The 18122-nt window shown below is 44.4% G+C and overlaps 2 protein-coding genes across 3 annotated transcripts in view; both read left to right on the top strand.

Annotated features, from left to right (window-relative positions):
• The first annotated feature begins 1556 nt into the window (after positions 1–1556).
• Positions 1557–4500, top strand: selenos (selenoprotein S). 2 transcript variants are annotated; one of them, XM_062549239.1, is made up of 6 exons: positions 1557–1792; positions 2206–2328; positions 2428–2534; positions 2908–2997; positions 3105–3177; positions 3263–4500. In XM_062549239.1, the coding sequence occupies exons 1-6, from the start codon at positions 1714–1716 to the stop codon at positions 3343–3345; spliced, it is 555 nt and encodes a 184-aa protein (XP_062405223.1). In that variant the 5' UTR covers positions 1557–1713; the 3' UTR covers positions 3346–4500. The 2 variants fall into 2 exon arrangements, with proteins under 2 accessions (XP_062405223.1, XP_062405224.1); XM_062549240.1 differs by having other exon boundaries at positions 1559–1792; positions 3108–3177.
• Positions 4501–5365: 865 nt separating this feature from the next.
• The window catches only part of chsy1 (chondroitin sulfate synthase 1), a 38453-nt gene continuing 25696 nt past the window's right edge, over positions 5366–18122 (top strand). Inside the window, exons 1-2 of the mRNA XM_062549614.1 lie at positions 5366–6060; positions 7511–8006. Of these exons, the coding sequence (XP_062405598.1) occupies positions 5747–6060; positions 7511–8006 (810 nt within the window). The 5' untranslated portion in view covers positions 5366–5746. The remainder of the gene's footprint in view (positions 6061–7510; positions 8007–18122) is intronic.

The raw sequence follows: 18122 nt of genomic DNA, 5'->3' as shown, positions 1-18122 counted from the left end.
CAGTGAAAGTAATAGGTTTTGGACAATTCCATATTCCCAACTTTGAGGGAAGTTTGGTGATGGCCACTTCCTGTTCCAACATGACTGCACCATTACACAAAGCAAGGTCCATAAAGACATGGATGACAGTGTTTTGGTGTGGATGAACTTGACTGGCCAGCACGGAGTCCTAACCTCAACCCAATAATTAAACACCCTTGGGATGAATTGGAGTGGATATGAGAGCCAGGCCCTTTCCGAAACGGATCCCTACTCACTTCGACTCGGTTAGCGAGTGAACTTCCTTTTCAAGTCCACTCGTGGGTGCGGAGAACACTCGCATTTGAAGGGTTAGGGGGTTAAAACAGCGCTACATTTCGGATGCGCTTGAAGGGAGAAGGAAGTTGACGTCATATTCGTTTTCATAGAAATTATGAAGCCAATATATATTAAATCGCCAATTAAAATGTTCTGGACACCCCTATGTATTAGGGTATACATCCCTCTTCTCTCCTTTCATTACTATGAGTGAGGAGTTGCATTTTATGCTTTATTTAACATCAAATTATAAAAGTGCTGTAAATGCGACCTGCACATGTGTTCAAATATTACAGCCTACTTCTGTACGATCTTGCACATTTTACTGAGTATCAAACTGAACATGAGTTGTTACAATGTAGCTTAATTCAAGCTTTTGTCTGTAAATGCCGTCATACGGACCAAAAAACAACTGGCAGGGAGATACACGAGCTGCACGAACACTTGAAAACGGTTGCACCTGCGTTTCAAGTCAGCATCGATGCTGACTTGCTCCTGGAGGCGTGGTAGCCCCTCTCCCTAGACACTTCACTCGACTCAAAATTCGTTTCGGATGATACTTAATGTGGCGGACCCTCGCGTGAACGCGCAAACGAAGTGGAAGTGTGTAGTGTTAGGATTTAGGGGCTGGTTTCGGAAAGGGCCCCAGTCTCCTTGTCCAACATCAGTGTGTGTGACCCCATACCCGGCTTCTGAAAGAGTGGTAAAAAAAAAAAAACCCTTAAACACACTCCTAAACCTTGTGGGAAGTCTTCCCATGATGGCATGTGACTGAAGTTCATATGTCAAGGCAGGTGAGCAAATTTTTGGCAATATAGGGCCTCTCAACATCCCTCCTCGATGCTTGGTCCTCCAGACTCGTTCCCACTAATATATAACTAGCACTGGATAGACTGTCATTGTTGCCGCCCTATCATTCTTTATCTAGATTTTTGTAGGTGAACTTCAGAGGTCTATTGACATGCTGGGTACCGAAAATACCAACTAAGTCTAGTAGACCTACTGGGGGGGGGGGGGTGCATGCATGAACCCATCTTAGCCCACAGACTAACTGCATCTAAACCATGTTGGCCTAATAATGAAATCGTTAAACTGCGTATTTCACGCAGTTACTTCAAACTTGTTTTAGATAGTCAAATACAGATGTTAACCACATAGCTGGATTGGATACAGCTAATCACTTCTTCCCATTCGAAATGTGTGACCAAGTACAACCCTCCACGTCAACAAATGTCGTATGCCGGATTCTGAACAGGAAGTGAGAGACATAGCAGGCTACTGCTTCTGCGTGGATGCTAGTTAGGTCTGCCAGAACGCTAACTTCGGAAGTCTTGTTTTAAAACTTAAAGGGAACAACCAGTTTTGTACTGGTATTTGTCAATATTTACAGGGGAATTTGTTCTGCTCTCGGAGAAAATGGAGGCAGAAGAAAATTCAGATATCAGATCAACGCCAGCGTTGAAAAACCAAGATTTTGGTTTCCTTCAGTCAAACGGTAACGTTACTACGAACTAGCAAACATGTAGCTACAGCGTTAGCCTATTTTCAGATGTGATGTGAAATTATGCGAACCGAACCCTAGATAGAAAGCTTTTTGATGTCATTTTTGCGTTGTCAGTGCAAAGGCTAATTGGTGACAGCCACATTTTGAACTATCTGACATTGTTGTTTTGGTCGTTGTGCTGCCTAGCTAACTATCGATAGCATAGTTAGCTATTGGTATCCCATGTAAACAACATCTATGTGTTCATGGCATTTAGCAAACGCTTTTGTCCCAAGCGACGCACAATGACACCCGTAAACATTTCATTAAATTAAAAACATCTATCCTGTGCTAACGTTAAACAATTGATGTTCACGTGTAAGGTATCCATGTGACACAACCCAAGATGATGTTTCTGTTCACAGTTGCTGTGATCTTGGCAGATTATGGCTGGTATCTTCTATGCTTGTGCATTGGAGTTTACGTGGTGCTTCAACACTTGCAAAAGAAGAGGCCTCGTCAGGACCAAAGTTCTACCGAAGAAAAAGGTCTCCTAGAATAGTAAACTGCTATTGTGGTTTCTTCTGCAGACTATCCAATATGACTATTGCTCTGGCTGAGTATGTGGTTTTGATATCTACTTCCAGATTCCGTATCTGTAGTGAGGCGTCAAGAGGCAATGGAGGCCGCAAGGAAAAAGATGCAAGAGGAGTTAGATGCGAAAGCTGCTCTTTTCCTGGAAAGACAACACGAGGTGAGATATGTTTGATATTCTAGATTTAAATGTGAATCATGGTAGCCTGGTCATCACCAGACTAAGGTCACTCTTTTAAGATTGAACATTAGTCTGGGGAGTCTGCTCTATTTTCTACTGCACGAGAGGCATGATCAGCGGGTATAGTTCAAATTACTGTACACATTTGGATGGTCCTTCAAACAATCAGACCAACAATCTGGGTGCACCAGATTAGCCAGTGTCTGATTGGTCCCTGCATATCGGTAACAGAAGTAAGATCACAAAATGTGAAGGTTTCCAGCCTGGGCTGCAGGGCGAATTCCAATCATCTGCTAATCCGACTGGGTCTAGAATCATGCACACCTTACACATTGTACTATCCTTACTACAGCTTGAAGAGGAGAAGAGGCAACAGAAGATCGAGAAGTGGGAGAGTATGAAAGAAGGAAAGAGTTTCAAAGGAAGTTCCAGGAACACACAGGCAAGCCAGTCATTTTAATGCTTAAGGCATTTGTACCCTAGTGTAACTTTATAATTCTGTGTTATTAAATGGCGTTATTCATTTATCAGTTATTCTTGATGTTCTAGCAGAATTCTGATGAAGCCAGTTCATCAACAGTGCTGAAGCCAAAGTCTGATAAAAAGTCTCTGCGCAGTACTGGTAAGTGTAGTCACATCTGATAGCTTGTGGCTTTTTGCATCTAATGGTGTTTAGCTGCATGCTAACATGTTGATGTGAATTGCAGATTATAATCCCCTGAGTGGTGGTGGAGGTGGGGGCAGTTGTGCTTGGAGACCAGGAAGAAGAGGTCCATCATCAGGCGGATGAGGTTAAACTTCGTCAGAGGGAAGACACCTTCCTCCTCTGACGTTTTAAATGTAGGACTGCCAAACTGTTGACTGAGTGAAGCTGTCGCCTCCCACAATGTTCCAGGCCTATTGCTCCAAATCGTATAGCCTCTCTCTGTTTCTCATGGTTGATTTACGGAAATTCATGACTTTAACAAGTGCGTCGTCTCCGCTTGCTTTTTAGTATTCTACTAAAAAGTGTCCAAACCATTTGCATTGGCACCGAGGCAGCCTTTTCCAACAGTCTCGTCCCACCCAACATTGCCTGTTTTCTTTTCCAGCATTATGTTTGACCATTGGTATGATCATGAACTTCATTTTACCGTTTCATCTGACAGGGTCACAAATTTTGTGTTCTGCCGTACCACTCATGTAGAAACATATTGTAATCTTTAGAGGAACGTAATGTTTCGACCAGGCAAGATCAGAGGGATATTCTATGAAGCAAGATTAGTGGTGGGAAGAGCTTAAAGCCAGTTGTGTGTTCTAATGTGACAAACAGAGGTAAGCGTAACAAGGCAATTTCCTCAAATGTTCACCTCTGCATGTCAAATGAATGCACCTCTGGCTTTTGGCTGTTTCGTAGTATACCCCTCTGATATCTGAAATCGGTTCATGTTCCTTATAGAGGCTCTCTCTCTGTCACCATATTGCATCTTTATTAAATTTGAATGTATATCAATGCAGTTTAGTACTAGAACAGCACTGTAGTCTGTGTCCGTATTTGGAAACTGTGATTGTTACATCATCAGTTAATCAGTTTATTACTTTACTGGACGACTAGCCATTTTTACTGCAGTATGGCATTGTGAGGTGGACAGCTTTTAAATGACGCCTACCTTGTAAATGGCAGACATGCCACTGGGGACGGCTGAAAATCAGTCAATGGGTGTGCACATTTTTTTTATTCATTGTAGTTGAAACGTTGCACTACAAAAACAGTAAGACTTAGTTTGCTTTCAAATGCTGTATCAATAAATTTGACATCTATTTGACACCAATCTAACAGTACAACCATTTAATATATGTTATGTTACAGAATTTGTATTGCCTAAATGTTTCAGTTCTTCCAAATGGTTACCTTTCATGATTTGTTTGCACGCAACTAGTTTCACAATAAAAATCCTTCAAATAAGTCCTGTTTTCTAGTTATTGTTGATGTTGACCACTAGATGGCAATAGAGGGATATCTCATACGGTTCTAGGTTGTGTCGTTGAACTTTCTCAACTAAATCACAAGCTGCATGGAGATGTCATAAATTACCTTATACCTTACCTTCAGATTTACAAAGATGGACCAGGAAATAAATATTAAATATCTGATATTTATAACTTGTAAGACTTGACAAATTGAGACCAAGAGTATAAAGCACATTGCAGCACAAATGTAGGCTTACAGCTCAGCTGAGGTTTGCCAAAAAAAATAAATACAAATCTATAGTCTACTCAAATCAGTCATCAACAGGACTTTATCCTTCTGTTTTGTGAAACAGAAAAGTTAAGAACATAGCTCAGACTTGTGGCAATATACCTAAAATAAGCTCAAGTTTTGTAGTTTGTGTCAAGACCGTACAGCACAATATAGTATATATACTTTCCCTGATATTTATGAACTCTGTGCAGTTGAGTAGGCTACATTCAGAAAATGGCACCAAGATAAAACCTATTTTTTACAGTCTGGATAAAACTAGCTGTCACCTAAAAACAACTATCATATGTGATGCACATACATGGTTTGATGGTCAACTGACGTCATGGAATTGCACAACCTTAATTTCATTGTACCTATGACAAGACCTGGGAGTCCAGGATTTAGAAAATTACCATAATACAATAGATGTAAAAAATCACACAGTTGAGCCTCAGTGCAACTACGGCGTCATCAGGGAGGGGAGAAGGAGGAGCAAAATACGTAATTGCTTTCCTCAGCCAGTCAGCACTCTTCTACGGTGACTCCGTTAGGTCAAACCATACAGTTAAGCCGTATCGAGGCAAGGAAGCTGAACATTTTCACAATGGCGAGATAGAGGGAAAAATGGGGACGTATCTCAGGGCTAAAAGGAAAACGTAAATTTCGTAGAGAGTTACTTTTAAGTGATAGTGCTGGAATGTTAAACGATCATAGCGATCAGAAGAGGAGGACGGCTTAGGTGGAGGGTATGTGGACACTGCGGTGCTGCGCGGAATAACGTTAGCTAGCTACAGAGGATTGAAACCGACCAGCATCAATTGGACCAACAGTAGCAGGAGACGGCTTTCTTATCATGAGAGAGTGCGAGCCCAGTTTTCTGGAAGGTCCTTCAAAGTAACCGTTATATTCGTCGTTGAAAGAGACCTTTTCCTCAACAAGAAGCAAGCACAAGTTGGTTTAGTTTAGTGGAATGGCAGGGAGAAGCCGACGAGCATGGTTCAGTGTTCTTTTGGGACTGGTTGTCGGATTCACTCTGGCTTCCAGACTTATTTTGCCAAGGGCTACCGAGTTAAAGAAAGCTGGTCAGAAACGCAATAAAGCAAGCACCGGCGGCTGTGGGATACACAGAGGACTGAGGAAAGAATACGGCGGTGGGCTGGTATGGCCACCCCAAGATAACGGTATGCTGGCAACTGAGAAGCCAGTCCCAAGCTCCAATTTTCTTTTCGTCGGCGTCATGACTGCCCAGAAGTACCTGAACAGCCGTGTTGTAGCGGTACATAGGTATGTGGAAATATCTTGATGCCGCGATGCCTAAACAAAGCCAGCCAACGTAATTGCCTTTATCCGTTAGCTAGACATAACTTTCTCTGCTTGACAACCATAATAGTTAATATGAAAGTGTCATTTTGCATGTTCTTTGTTTAGTGGGCGATTTGTTTCATTCATATAACGTCGTCGGGCTATCTTCAGTTGTTATTGCCATGGTGAAATGTGAACTTGTCCTGAACTAGTTAAGCTTTAAATTAACGTCACCTCTTTGCTAGTCTTAACGTTAGCCATCAGGGAATCTCATTTTCAGTCACCCTCTTAGCCACTCACAAAAGCAGGGCCAACCAATGCAACGTTAAGGATAAGCTGAATCGTTATGTGCAAGATCACGTTTTTGTTATAAAATCTTCTGACTAACCAAAGGTCTGCGTTTTCAGTATTTTTCCTCAAATATTCCCAACCTTTTTATTGTACAAATGTGTAAATAGGCCCTTTTCAGACGGTGGGCAATCACGTTCATGTATGGAAGCATGAGGGACAAGGCGCCTAGTCGTTGTATTGTCCTTTGACAGGTCTGGCTTCTGCAAGCCTACATTTTTTTTTAATTCGTGGTGTCCCATTCTGCAAACATGTCAATCATTGTATTTGACATCACCTTCTCCAAGGCCTGCGGTGTGGGATATAGTTTGTGCGGTAGTTAAACTGGTACAGTAAGGAGTCAATACCATCAGGGTTATTGCAACCGAGAAAGCTCGTGTGCCTAAAAGATGTGTTCCTAACATGACCAAGTCGCTCAGGATAAAAGCATCTGCAAAACCAATACATCTAGTAGATGTGCAGAATTATGCCTTGATCTGCAAACCACACAGAACCAATACAAAAGGTTTATGGATTACACCCATGTTGAACATTATGTAGATCTGCTGTTGATGGTAAATGTGGTTGAATGATGACTAATTGGGCCTAATTGCATTTTTATTCCCATCAGCTATGTCCCATTCGCTAAGGACAATGTATTGTGCAGTCCAAGCTTTTTATTAAATTAAAAGTGGATATATAGAAGGTAGCAGATTGAACAGCTATTTCTTTAAACCTGGTGGTCATGTGAAGGATTCTAGTTTTGGAATGATCATGAACATACATGTGCCCAGGGGGCAAACAAGGATGTGAAATGAATAAGATAATCTTGAGCTGTAGATATAGCTGATTAATCCAGCACTTCAGTCAACAATTCATATTCTTTCAGCAGACAGACTGATAAAGATTGAGGAAGTGATTCTCTGAGCGGATTGATAACCAACACTGGTAGACTGTTTGATAAGATCAGTCTCAGCTTGCTTTCCCATGACTTTGCACTGATCATCTTTGCACATCACTTATTTTGGTGTCGAAATTAAACAAGTGGCCTTTTTTTTTTATACCTAAATCTTACTTTATTTTGTGGACATCTTGTGCCCTGCAGGACCTGGGCTCGCACGATACCAGGCCGTGTGGAGTACTTCTCCAGCGAGGGCTCGGACACGAGTCTCCCTATGCCGATCGTGGCCCTGAAGAATGTGGACGACTCGTACCCTCCTCAGAAGAAGTCTTTCATGATGCTCAAGTACATGCACGACCACTACCTGGACCAGTATGAGTGGTTCATGCGAGCTGACGACGACGTCTATATCAAGAGCGACCGTTTGGAGAGCTTCCTGCGCAGCCTGAACAGCAGCGAGGCCATCTTCCTGGGCCAGACGGGCATGGGCGCTCGGGACGAGCTGGGCAAGCTAGCCCTGGAGCCCGGCGAGAACTTCTGCATGGGCGGCCCCGGGGTGATCATGAGCCGGGAGGTGCTGCGACGCATGGTGCCGCACATCCGCCAGTGCCTGCAGGAGATGTACACCACGCACGAGGACGTGGAGGTGGGACGCTGCGTGCACCGCTTCGCCGGGGTGCAGTGCGCCTGGTCCTACGAGGTAAGCGGACTTGAATTGATCGGATTGATGGGGTTACTTGTCAACTGCATTAAGAAAACTGTTTGGAAATGGGTGTGGTGAGATGTAGACTGCACTCTATTTGCCCTTTTGAACTGACTTTGAGAAACTCTGTTTTTGCTTTATAACTTTCATTTCCACATATTTGTTTAGAATTTGCTTTGCTTTACTGTAGAGCTGACTTTTTCGTTTTTGCTTTCTAACTCACATTGTTCTAAAATCAGACATCACAAAAGTTTTTTTGGAACCATAATTTGGGGTATTGAAAATTGTAGGTTAGGAGTTGGCAGACATGTTTATTTTTTTATTACTCTCGAAGTTTTGTCCTGTGGTCTTTGAGAGAAGTCTATAAGCTCCTATGCTTCCCCCTAACACGAATTAGAGGGGGATTAAAGATGGCTACCTGACTCAGACTTAATTCCGCCTGTCGCGTAATTAATGGATTTATTTGTGAGACACGCACACTGTCCCTGACTGGCGGGAATGTCAACCAGGGACTGATTACTTAGTGGGGAAACAGGGTTGTCTAAAAGACAGACTAGACAGTGTGCAAAGTAATGAGACCCATTTTTTCCCCTCCAGCACAGTTTTTATTTAAACATTTGATATTTATGCTCTAGCGCGCCAGCACAGAACCCACTCATTGACCTTCTCAGGCACTAAATAAATCTTCTGGTATTTTCTTCCATTATAGACAAATTGGCACTATTCAGAGAGACTTTGATGAGCCTGGTGGGTACTTAAGTTCAATTTTTTTTAATTATCAGGTTGCAGTTGAGGTTTTATTGAGGGGTTCATCTTTATGGCCCATGATTAGTAAGGGGCTCTCCTGGCAGGTAGACTGAGGGAGCTCGACCACCGTTAGCTCCCAGCACATTTCAAACCTCCCTCATGGAAAGAACCTCTGGGGGCTTCACCATGCAGCAGTCATTTGATGTTGGGTTTAATTACAGCTTTAGCTGCCTGGTTAAAAGCACAGCAGATGAGGGGGCTTTCATTAATGTCAGAGGATTCTGTTGTAAGTGGTTTTACGGGACTTGACGGAGAGCTAGTTCAGCATGTCTGAACAAGACCCAACAATGACTTTTGAGGACTTTCCATGTCGACAGAGTAGACCTTATTTCACAAGTCAAGCCGCACTTTGACTGAGCTGTTGCTAGTGTAATCCTAATGGCTTCATAATTAGTAAAACATAAACAAAATGTATCACACCTTCATATTACTTGAAATAAATAAACAAGAAATAAAATATAATAGAACTACAGCGTTTAAAAAAAGATTCGTTTTATTGATGGGTTGCCTTTGAGACCTAATAAGGGACTTCATTGGTCACTAGTGTCATATAGCTCTCTCCATCCTATAGTCTTTCAATGTTACCCATGAAATGGATAGTGCTGCATTTCAAGGAAGTGGGGTTGGAAGGACATTCTCCAGAAGGTGTGAGTCTGTCGAGATCCGCCATGCAGAGGAAGTTCTCAGCGCCAGAGCTCGGTCTCCCCGCGGTTGCAGGAATAAGCTCTCATCACCTGCGTCTTAAGACTGACCTCTCAAGATCCTCTGCACAGCTGCCAGGGATCACATGCTGTCATAGATAACTTCAGGCTCACCCTCTGATGGCACATCTCGCTACACATAGCTGCTTTGTGCATTATCTCTAAAGGATCCCATTGCTGTGGCCCCTCATGCAGTCGCTGCTTTTAAAAATAGCCTGCTTAAGAAAGTTATCATCTTTATCTGATAGACTTGGATGGTTGGTTGGTTTCAAGGAAGGGATTTAAAGAAAGTCAGTGACTTACAAAGGTGGAGATGGAGCTGGCTTTATTTGGAAGTTCCCCCCTCATGTCATTCCTTTGATGCCAACAGCTATGTCTGTGGCGAACTTCACATCCTTATCTCTTTTTTTGCTCTGGAAAACAAATGACAAGTTGCAGTCTTACAACAGACTGCACACCCAGTCTGAAAGACCGAGGTCCAAAAGTAACATCTACACCCCTTATTTTGAAGGCCCTCCTATTGTGCATTTTGGCAATGCATACTGCCCTTTACAGGATATTTACTTCTGACTGTGTTTTCGACGGGTAAATTGAGCTGGCAGAGGGATTACTATGCAAAAGTGTGGGTTGGTTTGATATCCATTTAGATAATTACTTTCACACCGAGATTCTTCAAATAATACTTATCCAGTCAGCAGGCATAGCTCTCCTCACATGTGTTTGTCCTGAGGTGGACAGGACTGTGTCCACTCTCCTCATTGAAGTAGAAGAGCCACAGTCTGGTTTGAAGATCCCAGAGCTGTCTTACAGCCTTTGCCTCTGCCCTGCCTCCTCCCACGCACACACGTGCATCAGCCCAAGGGTGTGAGTGAAGTCGGCAGCTTCGTCATGGACCAGCCAAACTCTCAGCCTGACACGCAGTGACGCTATCGAACGCTCACTTTCCTCTCCTCTCCTCTCCTCTCCTCTCCCCCCCTCTGAGTGTCTCAGTGTTTCTAGATAAGGGCTGTCTGACCAGACGAGAATCCACAGGAAGTCTGCCGCCCACTCATGCACCCTGCTCGACAATGCAGCACATGCTAGCACAAACACCAGCAGCCACAGCTGGGCTGTCTATTTCGCGCAAAACCAAGAGTTATGTCGCCACTGCAATCCTATATTTTGTGGGTCTTTCACAGAATCTATTTTTTTTTTTTAGATCTATGTAGGACGGAGACATATTATGTGCATTTTTTTCCTTCTTGTTTTTTTTTTAAGTTTGATGTGTATTTTATATCCTTTTGTCTGTGGTTCGACATTTCAGAAAGTCCTGCACAGTACAGCTTTTTGGTAATGCCATAATTATAACTGTGTAACATTTTGTAAACATGATCAGATTCGAGCCCTCAAGCAGTTCATGAAATCATCAAATGCATGAATTTCATCACATGTCCTTTTGTTCCTCTCTCTCGTGTGGAGGTCGATTGGATAAATTATCGGCCCCAGGGCTCTTGTGTCTTCTAGTGTGTGTACACTGCACAGTGTTTCTCATTGATGGCGCAAGCGGCATGAGGACCATACAGCAGCAGTTTATCAAGTTAACTTCTTTGTCCCTCCAGAGCGGGCTGTGAGGCACGTGCCTGTGTGCGAGGATCCTCCTTGCGGAGAGTTCAGCAGAGGTTCCTGTATTATATTCATCCGGCAGAGGTCGTGACCCCAGACTGTTTGGCCGCTTGATTAAAATCGTGGCCAATCGAAAAGCGTCTTTTCTCTGCCCATCTTCCTCTGCCAAGCCTTTCCGTACAGGTTATATATAGGCTATAAATTTTGTTTCACGGCGCACACTATGCGATCGTCTCTCTCGAGCCTAAATGCCCTGGTGTTCCTGTCTCTGAGACTTTATAAGCAGCAGGCTTCGAGTTGTGCTGCTCTCTGCCTTTCTATCATTTTTCTCCCTCAGACAGGCTGTGCATGTGGCGAACCTCATGTATTTTCAGATATCCTGTGGCCACTGGTTTCATGTATGTGTTGTTCTGTCTCTTTTCAGCACTCCCTTGGGTGATACTATAATTAGAGCCCCGAAATAAGCAAATAAATGTTTACAAGCTGTGTTTTTTGAGGGGAAAAAAACAACATATCTAAATACAGAGGCAGAGGTTAAAGAGCTCACTCATGTGTGAATTCCACTTTTGACTTAAAAATGCTCTCAATTGCTGTACTGTGGGTGGTGGGTCTTCCAGTCAATCGAGCTATGGCACTGAAGGTTGAATTTGGTGCCATGCCAAGCACACGAAGAGAGGCCCAGGCATCCATGACTGGGGACGCCTGGGCTAGAATCAGGGCCAGTTTGTAGCAAACTTATTGTTTGTGTTAAGGAGTTGACAGGGCAGACTCGTTGTTTTACACTGGGGGTGAACGTGAGCTCTCTCAGCTGTTTCAGGGTTGGGCTTTCTCTCCGAGCTTTCGCTTACACTGACTGTACATCTAAAACCTCCGCTCAGGAAGAGATCTAGGAAGCCCTCGAAATGCATGAGGGTATGTGCAATGCATTTGACTGTCATGGAGAATGACGTGATTAAGTCGGGCTTGAAAACCTTTGGCTTTGTTGACCTGACGCTTGAATGAAATCAACCCTGCCATTTCTCATGAAAGTTGACACTTTATGACTCGAGGCTAGCTGGCTAAGCACTTTTTCCTTTGCTCTCTCCTGGTTCCACCTGTCCTCAAGAGCCCTCAAATATACTGACTTTTAAAAAGCACCATCTTTCCCTTACCTCTTGATTTGCTCTTATTCAAGAACTTCCTGTTTCATTTCTAACGCTGACCTGTGATGCTGTGTGTGTCCTGCAGTGTCCTTGGATGCCTGCTCGGGAGTTCTGTAGTACAAGCCATCAATTGTTTCAGGTCAAACAGGAAGGAAGATTATGAGGAGGAGATGAGTTGGATTGTGCCTCGCTGTTCTTGGAGCTCCTATTACATTAAGGCCTGCATCGGCGCATTGCTCTGCAACAAAGCGCTAGCGTTTGACTAAAGAAGTAAAAGGCTGTGGAGTCCCCCCAGTGCTCTCACAGGGGACAGGATGAAAGCGTTTTTAGCACATCCTCAGATTGTGTCCTGGCTGTCGCGAGAGGGCTCTGCCTTGTGCATTCCCTCGCGATCTCCTGCAGTGCAGAACAAGCTGTTCCGCAAAAGTACCCCGAAGCCACAAAGCAGTATCTGCGGTCATTCATCTCTTTTTTATTTTTTGTCCCCGTAAACAAACAAAACACTAGAGCACAACTAATCAGAACCAGCACAATCTGCACACCCCCACCCACACCCACCCCCCTGCACCAGGCCCTCCAGCTCTGCTCCCATGTTCGTAGGCCACGCGCCGTCTCTTGTGAGCATCCCCTGCCAAATCTCCAGGCAAATCCTCGTCCTCCAACTGACTAGCTGACTGAGTAGAAGAATAAGGAATAGAAGAATAGAAAGCCCTTTCAGTAGCGTCACTATTGTGTGTGTGTGTGTGTATGGAGGGCACCTCTCTTGTTTGCTCGTAACATATGTGTAATTGCTGTGTCCTTCTGAATCATATTTCACAGCTGGGTTCATTTGATTTGCATTTAATCCAGTAAATTAAGCAGTTGAATTGCTTCTCCGGCTGGCTGTTTGAAGTGCAAGCAGTCAAAGCTGAGACCCTAACGCCAAGTCCCCCACCCCCGCTGCCCACACACACACACACACACACACACACACACAGAGCCATAGAGCCCTGGATGACAAGGACTTCAGCAAAATTGCCCCTGACCGTAAGAATTGTTTTTGCACCTGGCCTGGGTCTGTCTTAAGGCATATGTGATTAAAGGTGACACCTCAGGAGGCTGCCCAGAAGGGTTGCAGCTCTCTGGTCGGAGGCCCATAGAATATTTCCGTCGCCAGTTGCCCTGAGGGCAAGCCTGAGAGGATAAAGGTGAAGGCAGCCTTGGCACACCTCTGAAAGCTATGCGGGATTGTACCAAAGCATCTGTCCAGTGCAGGAATTTCTGGGTGTAGAAGATTACGTCATTGTCCCAATACGTCAAGCTTCTTAGGGGCGCGTTGGAACTGGTTCTTTTGTATCCTGCCATCGTCATGCTTTCATCCCTTCACTGAAGTGTTTCCCCCACGTGATGAAAGTCTGAATGGTAGTTTGGTGTAAGTGCAATTTCACCAAGCCCTCCTTGATTTGATTTGCTTGAATCTGTTCAACCTACTATGGGTACGTCACGGAAAGGATGCAATGTCAAAAAATTATTGAAGTCTCAATGGATTCCCTTTGACTCACAAGGTGTGTGTCCTTACAAAATCAGTCTAGTGAAGCAAAAAATAATCCCAAGATGACGCGATTTGAAAGGAGCTCATCTAAAAATGGTCCACATGCCATTTTTCTCAGTTTACTGGAACTACTAGTCCGGCTATCACCATACTAAGCTCAATCTGTTAAGATTGGACATTAGTCTGGGGAGTCTGCGCTTTATTTCTACTGCACATGAGGCGTGATCAATGGGCATAGTTCAAATGACTCCGTACGCTTGGATAGTCCTTCAACCAGTCAGACCAACGATCTGGGTGCGCCCGGTGGATAAGCAGGAGAGAAAGATGTGCAGGTTTCCTGATCGTTGACAGATCAGGCAGGGTTTACCCAAGCCAGCCTATGGAACTATATCTTGCATGCACGATTTCATCTCACAAGGCCTTCTGCTGGACAGCCAGTTGGTGAACAGCCAAGCTATAAAATCAAACAATCAGCCCCTGCTGTATCCATTGATCCACTGTGCTATAAAGCACTAATGTGACAATAAGGTGACACGTTTGCTCCCTACTCCATATGGGCAGTAGGCGGATCTAGCAGTCCGGTAGATGAATTGGGGATTGTCACTTGGCTCGAAGGTTATACGCGATCGCCTCTAATTGGTTGATCTCCCTGTTGTCCGTGCCACCCCTCACATTGTCACACTGTTCGGGTTTGTGTTTGTGTCGCCAAGGTAAACAGGTGCCTCAGAATGGAATGTTGTAGCCCTTACTCCACCCCCCCCCCCCTTCCCTTTCTTTTTGTTCTTCCTGCTTTAGTGCTATCTCTTATCTCTGTAAGGTCCCTTGACCACTTCAGTTGTTATTGGCACTGCATGGATAAAATATCATTAAACTGAATTACTTTAAATGTTTATCCATGTTTTTAAGAAAAAAGAAGAAGGGGAAAAAAAGGATCCACACCCCTTCCTTCGACCAGCCCTCTATTCCCAGGCACTTGCCGTTCTGTGTGTTGGCAGCATTACAGGGCTGGCTCTCATATCTTTCAGTTGACAGTTTGACACGGCTCTTCTCGCAGGAAGTCAATTAGCGTGCCTTTTAGCCTTCTTACTTCCCCCATTAGTGCTATGGACTACCTTCCCTCTCTTTAGCAGCCCACTCAGGAACTGTCCTTTCCTGTTTTGGGTGTGTGTGTGTGTGTGTGTGTGTGTGTGTGTGTGTGTGTGTGTGTGTGTGTGTGTGTGTGTGTGTGTGTGTGTGTGTGTGTGTGTGTGTGTGTGTGTGTGTGTGTGTGTGTGTGTGTGTGTGTGTGTGTGTGTGTGTGTGTGTGTGTGTGTGTGTGTGTGTGTGTGTGTGTGTGTGTGTGTGTGTGTGTGTGTGTGTGTGTGTGTGTGTGTGTGTGTGTGTGTGTGTGTGTGTGTGTGTGTGTGTGTGTGTGTGTGTGTGTGTGTGTGTGTGTGTGTGTGTGTGTGTGTGTGTGTGTGTGTGTGTGTGTGTGTGTGTGTGGCTCCCTTCCCTCCCTCTTAGTTAGTTATTGTTTTGTTGGGCTAGAGCTGGTATCAGTGATTAATGCAGTGTTGCCTTGTTTGTGATGGATTGCCCCAGTTCATGCAACGAGTCACCCATTTGTTGACGCAGTTTGGAGGGACCCACACCCCTAACAGCCAGCCAAGTGTTAATGTGTTTTCTTGCCCGCTTAAGGCAGTGTGTGCAACTTGAATAGCTGAGCTAACAGTGTGCAACCCCTTTTCTCACTGCACAAGCGCGACATCAGCTGATTTTCAAAGGCTCCGGTATTAACATTCTTCTGGCTCAGGAGTTTCAATGTCTCATCCAAACACGGGCACAGAAGTGTTGTGATGCACAAACACGAACATTTGCTTAACTCTTCAAAGGAAGGATTACGTTTTTGGCGTCCTGGTGTCCCCTGACACACATACTAGCAGACCAGACTCTCTCGCACTCTCTCTCTCTCTCTCTCTCTCTCTCTTGTTCTCGTTCTCGTTCTCTCTCTCTCTCTCTCTCTCTCTCTCTCTCTCTCTCGTTCTCTCTCTCACTCTCTCTCTCTCGTGACACGCTGACTAGAAAGCGAAACTGGCCGTAGGCAGCGTGTCTGTTCTGGATGTGCTTGAGCTGGAAGAGCGAGACGCTGCAGGGAGTAGCGTCTCTGCAAGCGGCTGATACCCAGCGCCCTGCTCCTCCAGCGGGGTTCCTCTCTCCCTCTAATGCCCCCGGCCCCTGAGGGCAGCAGAATGGCACGGAGCGCTCTGCCGAGGCCTGCAAATGCCTCTGTTCTCTCCTCCTGCACCTCTGCTGATCTGAGGCTGAAGCCCCACTGGCACTGATGTTGGCACAGACACGCTCACCAGTCCTGTTGCTAATAATTTGCTACACAACACTGACACTTCTATCCATGAAGGCTCGTTTAGTACTGTCTTAATGCAGTGCACTACGCTGGCATTATTATGCAGGATGGCTCGTTTGGTACTGTCTTACTACACAACGCTGGCACTATTCTGCTGGAAGGCTCGTTTGGTACTGTCTTAATGCACTACGCTGGCATTATTATGCAGGAAGGATCGTTAATACACAACGCTGCCATTATTATCTGGGAAGATTTGTTTGATACTGTCTTACTACACAACGCTGGCATTATTATCCGGGAAGATTAGTTTGGTACTGTCTTAAAACACAACGCTGGTACTATTATCTGGGAAGGCTTATTTGATGCCTCTTTTTTTTTTGAGAGGAATGTTTGCTCAAAGTCTAAATTGTAATCGGTCACCCCCCTTGGTCTCATAACACACAGATATTTGTTTGTGCAGAGCAGACCAGCTTTGACTTTGCTGAGTGTGATTAAGTTAGAAATGTAACTCTAACTTAAGTCAGAATTGGATTCCCAGTATGCAGCTTTATTGTAAGTACAGTGATTGTAGAAGGGTCTTAAGGGAACACAGCTGAGGAATGTCCATTTCATTTCCCTGTAGGTTATGAAGGACACTGCTGTTCAGTACCCTCCACACTCACACTCATACACACACACACACACACACATACACACAAACTCATCCAATTCTCATTCATTTTCCAAAATGAGAATGACAAGCGACACGCTGTGCCACCATTGATTCCCACTACATATATGAGTCTGGTGTGTTGTATGTAAGTTAAGTGAACATCAGAGCATTGATTTCTTTTTTTTTCTGCCCACCACCCAACCACTTTTCCGCTCCTACTCCCATCCCATGAACTAGGTTATTAGATCAGTATCTGATTGTGTGTTATGTGTGGGGGCTTTTATCAACCTCAGAGTGTTATATTCCCCTGTTGAAACTTTGAACTTCTGTTTTTCACCCTCTCCATGCAAGAGTCGATGCCTACAGTGGCTTGGGTGGAAAAACTGCAGAAGCCAGTGACCGAAAGGTATAAATGGCTAGCGGTCTAAAGGGTTGAATTGGAAATGTTGAAAGAATGCCCTTTGCAGAAGGGAGACACGCGGCCCTATTGTGCCAATGGATAATCCCACTGTCAGAGATGCAGTAAGCCAGGTTCTAGCTGTTTACGTAATGTGAAGGCAAACAAAGAAGATTGGTACCTGCTCACAGGTAAATCCTAATTAAACCTGCTCTTTTTAAATCTCAGTTGTGTTGACAGTGTGTGGCTGTTCATGGCAGTGTAAGGCATTCTTTACTTGAAAGAATCTGTCCTAACTAAACCCCTAAAGCTACACAGGGCAACTGGGTTTAGGCTTGGCTATCGAGCCTCCTGGACTATGGTGATCTTTATTTAATCCATAATCAGAAATACTTGTTTCTTGCTATTGTTGCAGCCACGGTTGAGGTTCTCGCCTTAAGTGACAGACTGGATTTCAGCACCATAAATTCAGCTGTGAATTCACTGCCAAATCACTCAAGTAAAAGGAGTGGTTCAGCTTTTTTGACATTGGCTTGAGCACTCAAAAAAAAACAATACCCTCCATGCATCTTGTCACGCCTCTCAGAAGGTGTGTTTCCTGGTCTTCCAGCCAACCACATGTAGCGACAGGCTATTAATAATTATCTGTGAACAATTACAGTGAGATTGGCAGCATATCCTAGCAACTATCCTGGCCTGATCCCCACCCCTTTTTGCCCTTAGTGGTTCTGTTGCCCATCACTGTGCCAGATTCATTCAACAGAAAAACATTAGAGAAACTTGCTTTGAATTTGTTGTGCTGTAAGGCATTTTTTTTGCTGTTCTTCCCTTGTATGAAAAAGACACTCATTACAATTGTTGGACCATTGACAGAGGGTGAATGTTTTTTTTTTTTTTTTACATAGACATCCTCAGGTAGTGCCAGTGATTTGGGAGGGGA

This window comes from Sardina pilchardus, chromosome 11, assembly GCF_963854185.1.
Source record: "Sardina pilchardus chromosome 11, fSarPil1.1, whole genome shotgun sequence".
Taxonomy (NCBI): domain Eukaryota; kingdom Metazoa; phylum Chordata; class Actinopteri; order Clupeiformes; family Clupeidae; genus Sardina; species Sardina pilchardus.
This window is presented reverse-complemented; position numbering and strand designations above follow the sequence as displayed.